Source organism: Apaloderma vittatum, unplaced genomic scaffold, assembly GCF_000703405.1.
Source record: "Apaloderma vittatum isolate BGI_N311 unplaced genomic scaffold, ASM70340v1 scaffold35168, whole genome shotgun sequence".
Taxonomy (NCBI): Eukaryota; Metazoa; Chordata; class Aves; order Trogoniformes; family Trogonidae; genus Apaloderma; species Apaloderma vittatum.
This window is the reverse complement of record NW_009730832.1, coordinates 60990-77780: the sequence shown is the minus strand read 5'-3', so window position 1 is coordinate 77780 and position 16791 is coordinate 60990. Positions and strand designations below refer to the sequence as shown.

Here is a 16791-nt window from a genome sequence, read left to right as displayed (position 1 = left end):
AAAAACTACCATCAAAGTTTCATAATAATGGATAAAGCAGGCGTACTCCCAAATACATGCATTTTCCCAGAAGAATGAAAAATGTTTTTTAACTTCGGACATCTAGTTTCTGAATGCAGTGAGCTCATATAAATTGTATCTTATGGCAAGAGGAATATGAAGAAAAATGGGGACCCATGTGGATTTTCCTTCTTGTAGCAGCAGAGTCCTAATGCCACAGTCAAGGCCTCAAACCCCTTTGTACTGCGGCCTCAAATGTGGAGGCAAAACAGAGGCACACCCTGCCTAGATGATGTTTTTGTTCGAAGTTTTGGCAAGACTGAAGCAAGCGTTCCGATAATCAGGAAGCAAACAGGTTTTGGCAGGTAGCTTAACAAACTCAGAAGACCCAGTAACCAGCTATCCAGCTAATACCAGATACAGAGATATGCAGAAAGACCCCGACTAAAAGAACATGTTAGAGTGTTTAAATACAAAGTAGCTAGGGTATAATGTCCAGCTGAATAACTGAATGAACAATTTAACAGAATGAAAAGAACAAGTTGTCTTGCTTTTGCGTAGCCCAGTCCAAGAGTTAAAGGCAAAACCTAATAGTTTTTTTTATTTGTTTTGTTTTAGAGCGCCAAGCGTGTACATCTATGGCTGGCTCCAGCGTCCTTCCCTCCAACGTGGCTGGTATCAGCAAAGAGCTGATCGAACTGCAGCACCTCATCCAGTTCCCGGAGGAGGTTGCCAGCATTCTGACCGAGCAGGAGCAGGAGCTCTACCGGAAAGTCTTACCCATTGACTACCTCTGCTTTTTAACCAGGGATTTGGGTAATGCTGAATGTCAAAGCAAGCTGCCATCTATTAAAGCTTCCCTATCTGCTACTCTTCTTTCTTCCTCCAATGGTGAACATAATGCTGTAGAAGATCTTGTGACAAGGTTTAATGAGGTAAGACAAAACTTTTAAATTACTTTTAATAAGGGTTATTATGTGATTTGTTTGTTAGTTAGTTAGCTCTCAGAGCTGAATTTAGACATAATGACAAATTTTTAAAACCGTAGTTCAGATGACCAGGGGATTTAGATAAATGACTTCCACTGAATTTAATAGGAGTTATGTGACCGATTTGCTCAGTGAGTTTGGGAAGCTGCAACCCAAGTTTTTATTGCACATTGTAAAGTAAACAGGAAGAAAAAAACTACGGACTAGTATTTCTGTGTATTTATACTGACAGTATGGGATATATTCTCAGTCAATTTATTATTTTGTTCAGAAGCTGGAGTTTTATTTATTTGTTTGGAATTTTTGTGGACTAAGCATGATCTTAGGAGTCAGCACAAAAGTATTATAAACTAGAAGTTTCATTATTCTGTATAACTACACTAAGCTACACTATTTATATGTTTATTTAATCACTGGGTATGCCTTGAATGTTGTACAAAGAAGTGTCATTTGGCATGACACATTTTCATGAGCCAAATTGTGAGCTCTTTACTAAGATTTTCCTTTATTTTTAGTAAGGTGATCTGCTGACAAGTTTAAAGATTGAGAAAACTGTAAAAAAAATCCATCCAAAAAAACCAATCCAACCCAAACCAAACAAACACTAATTAAAACCTAATAGGTTTTAGCTGCAGAAAAATTAAACATTTTTTTCTTACTTTTTTTTTGTGTGAATCACATAGAAGTGGAATGAAATGAAGCGAGTCTTCAGTTGTGCTCTTTTAGTTTATTAACCACTGCATTCTTATGCTGTAATAAGAGATTAAAATTGTGCAGGTATCAAAAAACCAGCACAAAATTAAGTTCATAGAGCAGAATATGTATTAACCCCAGTGAACTTCCTGCTTCCTGGGCAGCTGAGATCCAGTGAATGAATAGTTAAAATGTTTCGAAGTTTCCTGTTTCTTGCATGTTATTGCCATTTAGGAACTCAAATAGTGTAAGTCTGTTGGTTTCTCTCACCTAATTCTATTATGGGAATATAAATAAAAATTGCAACTATGATGCTAGGTCTTCAGAGAGAGCCTAAAAATTGTTTACATTAGCTCTAGTTGCTGTATTTAGGAAAATGTGGCTGGTGCAGAGCTGGAAAAGAATCCAGCTTTTGGCTCAGCAAGGGTCGTCCTGCCTGTGGTCTTCCTCTTACATTGATCACCATAGGGAGGGCAGTGGGAAAAGGTGACGTAGTCAAATTCTAGGATGACCTGGTGAGGCAAAGTGCCCCAGCAGTTAGTTAGCACGTTTTGCAGTTGGCTGTACAGACGAGGCTGGCGATCACGTGTTCTGACACCAAACAGCCACAGGATTGAAGAGCAAGTAGGTGGAGCAGAGTCTTGTCAGAAACGACTGAGACTATTCCGGTTCAATGAGAATGTTAACAGCAAAATTGCCTTTTGGTAAAATGGTCAACATTATCTTTTAGTGTTAGAAGTTTGTGACTTTGCAATTTTTGTAGTCTAGCAGTACTTGAGTGGCAATGCTACAGCATAATTTTTCTTATAATTTGAATTTATTCCTAAGTATCTGGTGCATAGGTTATAAAATATTTAGTGCAATGGATTATTTTAAGAATAATCCGGAATTTTTTTTTAAACATAGATTTTATGTGTTTGAAAGGAGTTATTGTACAATATTTACTAATTGTAATAAATCACTGCTTTGCTATCTGTTTTGTCTTATGGTGGAGTGTATCAGTTGCCATAGCCAATCAGAGGCATGAACTTTCAGAATGTCTTTGTTTATAAATGGCAAGAAAATTCTTGTGCAAAGAGTCATGCTTTTGTTGGCAAAAGTCAGTGAGCACTTGCTGATTTTTTTGGCATTGCCTATAGAAATACTGAAGTGTATTTATAATGTGGGAGCCAGAATGACTTTTAAGATAACAGGCTTCTCACACATAATGGGAAAAAAAATCATTTAATGCCTTTGTTCTGTTAAATGAGCAATTATAGTATATAGAGAATTTCTGATAGAGCAACAAACTTTTTAGTAATTTTTCTGACACTACATACCAGTGAGGAACACTTTATAACACTTATTAAAAATAATAGCCAATAATTGCTGGTTTGTGACACAAAAGAACTTTAAGAGAAAAAATGCTGCCATTTTCATGGCAGTTCAGATTGAATGAGGGCTGCAGGAGTATTATAAAATAAGTAAAAATAATGAAATTAAAATATTTTCAAATTATTAAAATATCGAGTGAGTTGAAGTGAAAAGTAGGGGAAAAAATGGCCTCAGCACTGGAACAGGCTGCACAGGGAGGTTGTGGAGTCTCATTCTTTGGGGACATTCAAAACCCTCCTGTGTATTCCTGTGTCACCTACTGTAGGTGATCCTGCTCTGGCAGGGGGGGCTGGACTAGATGATCTTTTGAGGTGCCTTCCAACCTCTGACATCCTGTGTGTGTCTGTGTGTGTGCGGTAAATTGTGCCTGTAGTATTTACTGTTTAAATTCCAGTAACTCCCAGAAACCCACGTTCGTGAGTAAAATTGCAAACTCCCATTGACTGCTGGGTGCAAGGTCGAGCGTAGATATTGGGAAACGTCACAACTTTCCCTTATACTTCAAATATATTTGCTGTTACAAAACTATTGTTCTCTAGCTGTGAATGATTTAAATATTGTTACTGGTGAGATACATAGAGTATGAATACCTTCTAGTCATTTGTTTAAACCTGTCTTTTTTACTATGGGTTAGTGTTGTCTAATATGAAATACAATATTTAGACCTCAATGGGGTCTAAAAAGTATAGGAAAGATTCACACAGGAGAAAGCACTTCTGGTGAGTGTTCAGCTTAAGCATTTGGCATGGAAATGGTCTATGAAGCATTGCAGAACTGAATCAGAAAGCAGTTGCCCTCTGCAGTAGGTAAAATCTGTACTTAAAGACAATTAACATGTCTCAATATGCAACAAATAACTGCTGTTATTTTTCTTACTTAATTCTCATTTGTGGAAAAGTGTGATGGTGGGCATACTGTCTAACCCTGTGTGCATTTTCTTTTGCTGTGTTGTTTTGACTTAAACTACTGGAAGTGATTCAGTTATCACATTAATGCTGGTCATCCATCAGGAACACTTCATAATTTATTTTTTTTTGTAGAAAGGCCGGATGACAGTAGCTGGAGCTTCTGCCAGCTTCAGTGTTTCATTATATCTGAAGCTTGTTTTAACATTTTGGATGTCTTGCAAGATTTTTGAAAATTGTTTGGTCTTTTACTATGACAGTGGAAATACATTTTTGTCAAACAATCTTGCTGTGAGATCACAGCATTGTGAGCCTGATGAGAGGAGCTGGAAAGTGTAAAAAGGATTTAAAAAAATCCATAACCAAGTTAAGAAGCATAGAGTGAGAAATATGCATCACAAATAATTTAACACACAAGGAGAAAAGTTGTGGTTTTGCCTCAGGCCAGAAGGACCTTGGATTGAAGTGAGAAGTGCGAGTCCATTTCTTGACAAAGGTTGAATAGGCTTTTGGCCAGCCAGGCGTTAACCAGTATCTTAGTGTTACCAAGTGACAGTGGAAAAAATATAGAGTGATAGGTGACATAAATTTAATTTGTGAGCCTTGCCTGAATTTTTATTTTTTAGTTAAATAGCAGCTTTATTCTCTGTAAGGTAACCAATTTAAATGTCTAGGAGAGCTCTTTTATTATGGTCTTTGTGGCAAGGTTTCCACAGCCTGCTTACACCCTGCCTGAAAAACCACATAATTTGTTTTTAACCTGTAACAATTTGAACATAGTTGTCATAATATCAGTGTCTGCTTGGAGTGTCAGTGAACTGAGTCCTCTATATTATGAAAGAGGTACAACTCATTTACCCCTGAGAGCTGTGCTGGTTACTGCTCCCCTTGCCCTGTTTGAGTGACTTTAGGAAGTGCTTTGAGCTTCAGTTAAGAAAGCAGCTGGAGATACTGGATAAAACTCGTAAGTGGGTGGTTTAGGTTTTTCATATATGAAGATCTTAAAAAAATGAACAACAGAGACTAAAGAAATAGATTAACTTTGTTAATATTCACAAAAGATGGAAATTACAGAACTTTAGATCTTCATGTATACATTTTTTCTTTTCACTGTCAGTAATGCTAGGGTAAAAAATTGTAGTGGCGTAAGTAGCATAGAGACATGAAAGGTGGGTAACACAGATTAAAGCTACTGTGAAGTGCTCGGTGAATAGTAGCACAGACATGCAACTGGCAAATCTTGTGGTGCTGAAACAGAAATTGCCTTTGTTTAAGAGAGCATGGTTACAGCTTAGACCTGACATACAGTTACTAGAGGTGATTTTGGCATTATGTATTTCTCTTGTGTCTTTTCTTGTCATGAGTTTCCAAGTATCAATTTATTACATAGTGTGTTAATCGAGGTGACTGCCATGGCAAGGATGTTGAATACTCAATGACTTGTTTCACAAATATGTTATGGGAAATGTCAGTTATGAATGATCTACTTGAGTTCCACAAAAATGGGATGGAGTATGTGATTCCAGCTCTCAAGTCTGCACAGAAATTCACAGGGAAATAAAAAATTCACGGGAAAGGAAGAATCTTATAATGGGCTAGTGTTGCAGTTTGTCTGCAGGTTTTGCTGTCTCTGATGGAGTTTTCAGGCAGATAGAAGTTGATGTGTCATAAAGCATAGTCACTAAAGATTTGTAATGTTTACATATATAGACATATTTTTTCTGATTTCGCTCCCCTAGAGGTACTATAGAAAGTTGGTGGTTATGGTGGAGATTGCCACTGAAATTTAAATGACTTCTATAATGCCGCTGTAGAAAGCCTGGTCACTACTGTTTAAGAAAAGCATCCTAAAACTAACGTTAAATTAAACATAATCACAGAATTAGAGAACTTTTCAACATATGGAGTTGATGCAGTAGATTTGAAAAAGGAAAAGTTAAAAATGGTGAATAACCACGGAAGGAGGAGAGGTACACGTGAAAGATATTATTGAATCACTATGATTATATACTACAATGCAGAAAGAGTACAGATTGCTATGTAGTAATTATCAGATATTTAATGAGGAGGAGAACACAAATGAGAGAAATTATACTATGCTCCTAATGGGTTTGAAATACACATGCTTCAGAATTAATGAAAATAAATAAATAGGTTTGTCTGCTTAAGAGCAAATGTATTCTGCTTGTTCTGCAGTTAGCAAAGTGCTAATTTCTGTGTAAAGAGCAGATCCAAGCAATCACTTCGTTAGAGTAATGTCATAGTGAAAACCAAACCAGGAATTTTCTTGGATTTAGAAAAAAAGTAAAGCAAATTATATTGTGTACACCTACGTATATAGCTCTTCTAGGCAGTGCGTGCAATCTCTTAAACTTATAAATGTGGCTGAAACTGGAACCTAATTTATCAAATGATCTGTGATTAAAACACAGCTTTTTTCAGTTGTTCCTTAGTGCTGATGGTTTCATCATTCGCTAAGTCATTCTTCTATTCAGTGAAGTTAATTAAAAAATATGACTGTCTAGGACACTAATTAAGGATGGTTTTATTTTTAATGGTTTGAATTCGTATGTTTTCCTCATTGTAAAGTCAGAACAGAAATTTAAGCCCTCACTAGCAAAACAGAGACATATTTTACTGAAATAATGGAATGTAAATAAATATTGCTCTCTGTCTCTTAGTTCAGCATTTTTTTGCAATGCCTAAATGGGTTTGCATAATACTTTTTAAAAGATTGTGTTTGTACAAATATCAAACTGTTTCCAGTCCTTGTTTGGAATAGTGTTTAATCAGATTTAAAATTGTAAATGTTCTTTGTAAGGTTATATAATTTCACTCAAGCGTGTAAAGTGAACCATCTGTTCATAAGATATGCAATTTAAAATACTCAGATTTTTAAAATGCATCTGAAAGTTATCTTGCATATTATACCAAAAATTAATAATGAGACTTCAGTGAAATGCATGTAAAATAAGTCCATTCTGTGTCATGTACCGTGATCTTTATATTCCTCACTATGCACTGATGGATTTGTGCAGGGTTAGCAATGTGAAGAAACCCATTGTTGCTGGCTATTAATATTAATGTTTCATACTGCTGCTGTTTTAAAAAGTCTCATAGATATAAATCTGCTCTTTACAGGTTTATAAAGAATGATATCGCTCAACAACACTTTTATGGTGTGGAAAGACTTTGTAATGTTACGAAAGGTAGATTTTTAATGTGGTGGGGTTTAATTTCTTTTAAAGAGGGAGAAATCAGAGTACACTGATCTACTAAGAATTCTGCTTTTACATGAGATAATGTAAGTTTTTCCCTCTTCCAATAAATACTGCAAGATAGCTGTTGAGGCTATTAGGGTTTTTTTACATGGATTTTTCATGTTCTTCAGACTTAACTTAAATTTCTTAGTTTTATCAGACAAAATCACTAAAAACAGAATGGCTTGTTTAAATGGTTTATGGATATTCATGCTTATCCTTTGGATGCCTGAAAAATCAACTTCTTGGTTTGTATTCAGAGACTTCTCATACACATATTTCATTTTTCATTTAATCAGTATTAAAATTGCTTGCTTTCTTGCTCCAGTATAGGCAGTAGTTAAATAAGCTAGAATTTATTATAGAAAGATATACATGGCTGATTTTTATATCTGAGGGGTTAGAGAAGCTATGTAGTGTAATACTACTTTGTGGTAAGCCAAAAAAATTTATTTTATTTGCTGGCAATGGTAAGGATTCAACTTCAGGTAGACAGCTGTGTTTTCCAATTTCACCTCTGAAAACTACATTTCTGATATATTATGAAGTTTCTAAGAAATGTAATATAAAAATAGAAGACATCATTTCTTCCATGTAGCATCACCCACTGAAGTATGTAGCTTGGGAATTGCTGTAAAAGCCTTATAAACTTAAGAACTGGGGAAATGAATATAAAGCATTCTGATAAAAGATAAACAATAAATTAATGTCCATTGGAAAAACCCCCAGAATAAAATCTCTAGCAGTTATATAAAACTTAGTAAATTGTTTATATCTATATGAATTGCTATAACTTTGAATATTATAAGACTAAAATAAGAAAAAAGTAAAGTAAATGCATGGCAAATTTAGGCATACACTTAATAATTCAACATGCGTTAAGCACTGTTCCATCTTCTGTACTACATTTAGCAGGTTTCACGTAGAGTAAATGGTAAACCATCCTGTTCACACTTGTAAGGGCTTTAAGGTCATGTGCCATACCTTGAGTATCAAGTTCCATCATGGGTGTCTCTTTTACATCCTTATTTTATTAGTAAAAGCAGCTGAGCATCAGTAATAAGCTATATCCTGCCCTTGACAAATTGGAAAATTTTTTGCTTGCATGTACACATGACTTTAAATCAGTGGTAGTTCAGTGACTAGGTAATCAAAAACATAGCCTCATATTATTGTTTGAATGATTGATATAGCCTGCCCATGTTTAAAAGTTAGGATGGGTTTGTTTAATTTTTGTTAATAAAATGCTGTAGGTTTAAAAAAAATTTGTTCCTACTATTAATTCTTACAGTTAAGCTATAGAAATTTTTCTGTCTAATTGCCTTTAAAAAATAAACATAAATAAAAAGGGAAATCTGAAAATTAGAACAGAAATCCCTGGAGCCTTCTGGGAGTGTGATATACTGAGGAAGGAAGGTTTGTCTATGCTAAACAAAGATCTATCATTGCTACAGATGTGAAAAATTCCAAGTTGAGTAAGTTGAAACATTGAACATGTACTATGCTTTTCCCAAATGCATTAGCAATATGTAACCTGAATTTATTTGAAAACTTTGATCAAAGTAAGATAAGCCTAAAAACCTTTAAAAAAAGTTTATTGAAAAGAATAGCTTTTAATGCAGTTAAAATACTAAGAGGTGACATAAAAAGAAAATTTAAAAAACCCTGAAAGTGTATAGATTTATTTGTACTTCTGTGCTCATTGCTCAGCTACAGTTTGCATTTCCCAGACATCTGATGTGTGCTCAGACTCATGTTTGAAGGGTACTCCTATACCTCTGAAAATTTGCAAATAGGACTACTTTACAAAATATATGAAATTAATTTGGCACAATACTGTCAGTGCTTCAGTGTATTAGGGCACCAGAAAATATCTAAATCATAACTAAGTATCTATCTGATTTGATTTTGCTTGTTTACTACTTAATATTAGTATGTGGTAATCCTGAGGGACACTCATTTTTATATCTATTGGAATGAAAAGACGGATGTTATTATCAACTTGTTTAAGTGAATCATGTTTTAATTTATGAGTTTTCTTGTGTCTTTCAATCATGTGGATTATAGTAATGAAGCCAGGATATATTTTCTCATACTTTTCAGGCTCATCAGCAGTGCAACGGAAATCTAATTATAGATTTGCTGTGATGATTTCTGTTCTGAAGGGAGTTTAAAATGAATTACATAAACAGACCTATGTAAGTTGAGTGTGATAAAAGTAAACTAAGGTGATAATATTTGATACGTTGATATGTAGATCGTGGTCTGAGGTTAAAAGTGATATCTAAACTAGCAACTGGTCCAAAAAGCGTTACTACCCATTCTGAGGAGAACTCGCGATACATTTTCAGCTTCTTGGCAAGGCTGTGGGCTCCTTGGGCTGTGCTTCCTGTGCTCCAGGAGCTGCCTGGGTCAGGCCCTGCCTGAGCCCCAAAGGCCTGGTGCTGCGGCGGCGGCACGGGGCAGGTGGCCTCCTGGTGGCACCTCATCCTTGGGTTGGGCGCTCTTTGGGGGCGATGCAGCTGGGAAGGGAGCTCTGCAAGCCAACTGAGAACGAGCTGCTGGAGGAGGAGGAGGTGCCGTTCTGGGTCCAGCCAGCTGGAGCGTCCGGAAGTCAGAGCTTGCCACGATGGAGCTTCCCTTTGATCCCTTCCTCCGATAGAAAACCCCCTTCGGAGGTAGAGATCCCACCTGTTTTTAGTGACAGAGAAACAATGCCACTCCAGAATACCTCTGTGCTACTTGCTTGGCGAAGTGGTAAAAACAGGGGTTTGAGTTCAACTTCCAGGTGAATTCCATAGCCACAAAAAAATAAGTACAGAGTTGTTCTCTGCTTTCCTTTTCTGGGAGGTGCATTGCTCAGGAGCACACAGACAGCATCCGAGGAAACCCACATGTGACCTTTCATCTGAATGAAGATCTTGAAAAGTTTGTTATTTCTTGAATACTGTCTGTACAGAGGAAGCTTATGCATCCCAGGCAGCAAAAACGCAGTAATGCATTCTCAGATATTTTGAGGATCCAGCAGCAGCTCTACAGTCATTTGGGAATGTTGGTGATTCCTGTGGAAGCACGCTTTTGAGGATATCTTTTCAATTGCTCACATATTTATCAATAAATCACAGAATTCAATAGTATGTTTACTGAGTATTGTTTAATGAGTGTAGGTTTTGATTAATACACTTGTTTTCCTCTGAGCTATGGTACATGATTTTTCCTGAAAATCACAGTCTTTTCCCTGTGTTTGTGTTGCTTTTTTGTTGTTCATTTTAGCTGTGACCATCATATCCAAGTTATTCCAGCTCTATTGAAGAGCTTTAGAATATTGTTCTTCATGAGAAAGTTCTTGGATCCATCAGTTCAATCTACCTGGGCAGAATAAAATCTTCAGGGAGTTCAGAGCTTGGAAGTGACCTCAAGTCAGCTGAGATTCAGCTTTGATTTTCTGCTCTAGTAAAGCCCAGTTGTTCAACCAGATCGCCCACCTTCAAAAATTCTATAATAAAAATCCCCCATGGCATTTTAAGCGGATAATTGGTAGTTCTGGTTGTTAATTCTGTATTGGTTTCCTTGCTGGACTCCAGGGCCACATCTAATTTTGGAGGACTTCCCCCAAAATTAAATGTTATCTGACTGAATTCTCTTCCCTTTCCAGCTGTATTACTTCAAAAAGCTAGGAGTAAAAAAGCTGTTGCACAGCACTCAGCAAAAACCACGCTGAATGATAAAATATGACCTTTGTTCACAGCTCTTTTCTTCTGCTCCATCCTTTCTTGCAGCCCTGTTAAATTTTAATTGTCTCTCTTCTAGTCTCAGACTGATGAAAGCTTCCAAGAAATCAGTTTTGGAGTACTATCAGCATGTAAAATGCTATGAATGAAATTTTACATTATCTGAATCTGATTCAAGTATCACAGCCTGTTCTTCACACTTTTCCTGATCTCCAGGAAAAAAAAGGAGACCCAAGTTTCTAAACCAGACATGTTCATTGTTTTTCAGAAGTGAGTTCTATCTTTAGATGCTTAGTTCTGTCCCCTGATTCTACCCAGTCCGTTATAGCTGCATTTGCCCATTCTGTTTTAAAAATTAGAGATTCAGACATTTTATTTTTCCTTCTTGTTTAGTGCAAGATTTTTTAAATGTTTTTTTACTTTTCCCATAAGTCTGTTCTAGTCCTGCTGGAGGAGTGAGCATAAACTTGATGGGAGAACACTACCTTTTGCGCTCTTATTTTGCTCTTACATACACATACACCATCTCGAGGCTGCAAAAGCTTGCTCATACTGACCTTTGTCATTTTTTGTTTGCTTTTACAGAGTATTTGTAAGAGTTCACCATAACTGTTTATATCAGTCCTAAACTCACTATTAAATAAAATTTCAACAAGTGACTGTCCTAGTTTCAAGGTTGCTTCTTAGTTGGGAGTCTGAATTCAATTGCCGTTTTAGACATTATCAATTTAGATATGATTTTCTCCTGACAATTACATCTTTACTACCTCATATTAATACAGGTCTGTTTAAAATTCTATTATTCTTTAAAATGTTTAAATATGTGTTAATCAAACTGTCATTACCACACTTGGTATTTCATACCAAACAGTTTTTTTTTCCCTGAGATTGCATGTTTAGCATTTGCATTCCCTAACAGAGCCATTTCTGGAAAACTGGAATAATAGCCAAAACCAATATGTAATTTTATTCCAACATGCACAAGAAAATCTATGCCAACTCTGAATCACAGATTTAACCGTTTTGGTTCACAGTTTCTGACTTTTTAAATTAATTTATTTTGTTACCTTTTATTCTGTTTCTGCACTCATTTGACTCCTGTGTCTTGCAGTGCTCTTTTTTTTTTTTTTTCATTTCTCCATATCTTCATGCTCTTCAGGTGTGCATTTCTTTGCTGATCCATTTTTTACATTTTAGGAATCACCAACTGAGAATTTAAAAAAACCTCAAACTTACAAATTCAAATTCTCATTCAGAACTGATGCAACACCTAGTGATATCTTGTAGAAGGCAGCCGATATTCTTCGTTTTTATTTATTTATTTTTACATTGTGGCCTCCACAGCAACAGTGCATTAAGGTTGTGTTTGGGAAAGCTTCTTGAGCATGTTTACATGTATGATATTGAATTCTGGTACATGCTTTACCTTTGTTGAAAACTCTGTACTTACCTGCTCCTATTTTTTTTCTATTGTTATATGTAGTTAAAGAAAATGTACAGTAATTACTGAAGCAGTAGTTTACCTGCTTTCTTTTGACTATCACTAGACTTTAAGTGGGTTTATCCCAGCTCTTGCCTTGCATACCTAAGTTGTTCGATGAGGGCTGGAGCAGGTGGAACACTGTTTCTTAACAGGTCCATTTCCCCTTGATCCTCACATCCCATGGGACCATCCCCGGACATGCACTCCTAAGTATATCCTCACCACATGAAAAACAGAATGATTTTATAATCTAATTTTTTCAAGAATTCAATCTTAAAAATGTAATTTTCTTTTGTACACACTTACATGTTGCATATATTGGAGCTATGGCTTGTCTTATCTGCACATCTGTCTATCAGAACATTTAATCAGTAACTTAGATTTTTCATCCTCTTTGACTGTTCTCCCTCAGGAGTGAGAGACTTAGAACACTGTGTCTGTGTAGACTTGCATAAATGGAAACCCGATATATTTACCCTATGTATTTTTAGGTGTGTGTTTTTCCTGTTAGTACTAATGCATTTACTTTTTTTTTTGCGTGCTTGGTATTTAAATAAAAGCCTTTGCCCTCTGAGGGGTGAGGCATCATTTTCTGATTTTTATAAGCCTCTCCTCACACTGATATTGCCTGTAAACACTTGAATCCTTCAGGACCAAAGAAAGGAACTCAGTGTCAGTAAACAAATAACGTTTATTGCTTCTTAAGGGTTTACACAATGACAAAAATCAACCCCTCAGGGAATCGTATTGTAAAAAGGAACAGTTGGTTTAAATTAGGTTTCCATGTGAAATATAGCTAATTTTTCTGGATGTTGTGGGAACATAAACTGGAAAGAAAGTCTGCACACTGATAAAATGAAGTTTTGATTTTCATTTGTTTAAATACAAACAGAATCATGTACTAGGTTAATTTCTGATGCTGGCATTTATTAATCACCAAACACAAGCTGGTAGTATAGTCACTATTAGGAAAGGGAGTGTTTTTTTGTGTATTTCATTTGTTATCTTGCAAATAGATGGTAAGAATTATTTGAAATGTTCAGATTTATATAGGAATTCGTAAACCTGTATGTTAAACACAACTACTAGTTTTTTGAAATTAAGCAAAAATACAAATTCCAATTTGTCAATTTTCACTATTCACGTTGAAAGAACAAGAGTTATTCAGTGTGAGGCTGAGATTTGTAAGTGATGTTAATGAGAATTTACGCTGCAGATCTCCATGGTAGCTTTAGAAATCAGTGTTATCTTAAGTTGTCCATTTTCTTCCATGGCCTGAATGCATATTCAGAATATCTTGTATTAAGATACAATAGTTTTTTATTTAATATAAATATTTCTAGAGAAGTTAGTGCTATAGCTGTTGTAATGTGAGTATGTCTGTGTGTAAGGTGTGTTTGCAATGCATACGTGGTTTGGCCATGAGTGTGTAAGTAGAATTTTGACTGACACCCTCCTCCCAGAAGGAAACAAAAAAATCCTGTTATCTGTCAAGTATGGAGGAATGCTCCAAGTGACATTGCTTTGGCTGACTGTACTGTTCATTTTATTTTACAAGGTGAGCTCATGGGTTACCTGGCTGATCCTGACTGCAGGTTCTATGGAGGAGAAACGAGAAGTCTTCTCATATTTAGTGCATGTGGCAAAATGCTGCTGGAATATGGGCAACTACAATGCTGTAATGGAATTTCTGGCAGGGCTAAGGTATTGGCAACTCTTTTTTTAAATGGCTTTTCAGTGATAGATTACACTGCAGCTTCTGTTAAGCAAATGTCTCTGGAGAACAATGGACTAAGCAGAAATCCGTGGCTAAATTGCATAATCTCACCCTGTGACTTTCTAGTAATCCCTTTTGGAAAAATGAAACATGCTAAAAGGCATTTTTTTTCAAAATGCTCCGGAGACAACATCAGTTTTCCTGGTACATGCTAAGTATGTTACATTAGAAAACATACTCTTTTTTTGAACAGAAGTGTTTAAAGTGTGAAAAGAAGATATCAAAGCAGTTGTGGTTCATCTAATTAACTAAAACTAATGTAAATTGGGGTTGGAGTTGCCAGAACACAAGTGAAACTTAATCATGGTAATTTTCTAAGAGGATCAGTCTTGCATTGTTAAAAAAAAAATCTAAAAAACACCAACCCAAAAGAACAAAAAAACCCAATCCAACCAAACCACTAATCTTTTTTTTAACCCCTCCAATTTACTTATCCTGACTGATGTTGTGATCTCATGCTGTCATGGTCTTGCATAGCCAGGCCTGCAGTGTCTCCAGGAGCAGAACAAGAGTATGTGGTTACAGATAATGTGCCACAAACTTTCCTACAGGATTGTGGGTTTGTATGGGCGGGGTGAGCAGGAAAGCAGAGCCTTTGCATGGGCAGTTCAGAGGTAGCAAACTGGAGAGGGAAGAGTTAAGGTCAGATTTCCCATCTCTTAGCTTTGACCCTCCTTGTATATTGTGTTTGTGTAACAAAGCCTTAAAGTGCTTGTATTGTGATCTTTCTGGTTTGGTAAGCATTCTCATTGAGATATTTGTTTACATTTTTGGTATATAAAACACATTTGAAACACTGTAGGCATGAGGAGTCATTCTGAGCAGAATGCATGCACAGTCTCCAAGCCATCTAAGTTGGAAGAGAAAACAAAAAGCCAATTAAGGGCTTAATTTTCTCTCTAATGCAGCTGCACAGCACAAGAGAAATAGAGGAGAGGAAGGCCAGTGCTAATTAACGGGGCTTGGGGACAGGGACAGAAAGAGAGGTTCTACTGTTAGTGTTTCTACAGGCTTTTTAGTTTGACTGGGGCCAGGGGTGCATAGAAGGCCACGTCATTGCGTAGACATATAGCTCAGAAGGTGAGAGGACTCCCAGCAGTACTTACAGTCCTTGGCCAGAATCAGGAGCTGTTTTGGTTTGAAATCAAAGTTTATTTCCATGTACAGTCCTGTATTAGTGCACGAGAGCTGGAACATGGTCCCAGCTTATGACCCTGAAAATAGATAATTTATTTTGTGAGTAAAATGGGGGAAAAAATCAATGTAAATTGTTCCAAGTAAATACAATTTAAAAAATAACACTTTTGGTAACTTTATGGATTGTTCGTAATACAACTAAAGGAATTTATAATGAACCATCTGGTTTATCTTTATGCCATTTACTTAGTCTTTTCTTATTTCTTCCCAGGCTCTTATAAATTTAAGGCAATGACAATAAAAATGTTAGAACACCTACTTGTATGTCTTATGCAGCTGGGCTTTTATTAAAATGTCAGATGTTACTCTAGCAGATCAGACTGCTTGCTTCTCCTTTTTAGTTTTGTTCTTTAGTAATTCAGGAGGGGGAAAATTGTCCACTAACCAGAATTTTCATAAAAATTATGAACTTGATTTCATTCCTTCATTTCTCTGTAATGATGATAATTTCCCCATTTACTTCTATGCTTTAGGTGTTGAACTTGAATATAAATCGTTGTGTTTTTTTTAAATAAATGTCATGATGCTTTTTTGCAATAGGTCAAGAAAAGTTTTAAAAATGTGGCAATTTATGGACCAGTCTGATATTGAAACCATGCGAAGTCTGAAAGATGCTATGGCACAACATGAGTCATCGTCTGAATACAGGAAAGTGGTGAACCGGGCACTCAATATTCCAGGCTGTAAAGTTGTTCCTTTCTGTGGTGTATTTTTAAAAGAGCTTTGTGAAGTTTTGGATGGAGCATCAAGCCTTATCAGACTCTGTCCACGATATAACTCCCAGGATGAAACATTAGAGGTAAATGAGATTCATATTCTAAGAGGTTATGTTCATAGCCATCCAGTGTTTTATTTTATTTTATATTGTTTGTTGTTTTATATGAAGCATCATCTAATTAAAGTTTTCTAAACCAGACTGTTCAGTTATATAGACCTCAACTTATTTCCCATAGTTACTGTAGCAACATAGTTTTGGTTGTTTATACCTGGTTCAATATCGAGTATAGAGAAATTAACATGAAAGGATCATGTTTATACTTTGGTTGAAGTAAGTTTGTAAATCTTTAAAGATTTAACTATTTTCTGTTAAATACTCTGACCTTCCACTTAAGTCAGCTGGGAATTGGAAGGTTTTCATTCCATAAAAACAGAGTTCAGAAGCTCAGTGGATCAAGCTTCTCTTCTAAGAAAAGAAACAATTCTTTTTTTACCATACTGACTTTAAAAGAAAAATGCCATTGTTACATGAAAAGATTAAGACTGAGGCTTTTAAAAAATTTCAGGAGTTACTGTAAGTTAGGTTACTTGATTTCTGCAGTGATTTGATCTATTTAGAATTGTTAGTGAGTACAAAATTCTGTTAGAAGCAAATAGGAAATATA

At 35.9% G+C, this 16791-nt stretch overlaps 1 protein-coding gene across 1 annotated transcript in view; it reads left to right on the top strand.

Annotated features, from left to right (window-relative positions):
• Nucleotides 1-618: 618 nt before the first annotated feature.
• PLCE1 (phospholipase C, epsilon 1) overlaps nucleotides 619-16791 on the top strand; it is a gene marked incomplete at its 5' end in the record, with an annotated part of 54341 nt that continues 38168 nt past the window's right edge. The window contains 3 exons of the mRNA XM_009874935.1: nucleotides 619-935; nucleotides 13994-14139; nucleotides 15950-16208. Coding sequence (XP_009873237.1) covers nucleotides 619-935; nucleotides 13994-14139; nucleotides 15950-16208 — 722 coding nt within the window. The remainder of the gene's footprint in view (nucleotides 936-13993; nucleotides 14140-15949; nucleotides 16209-16791) is intronic.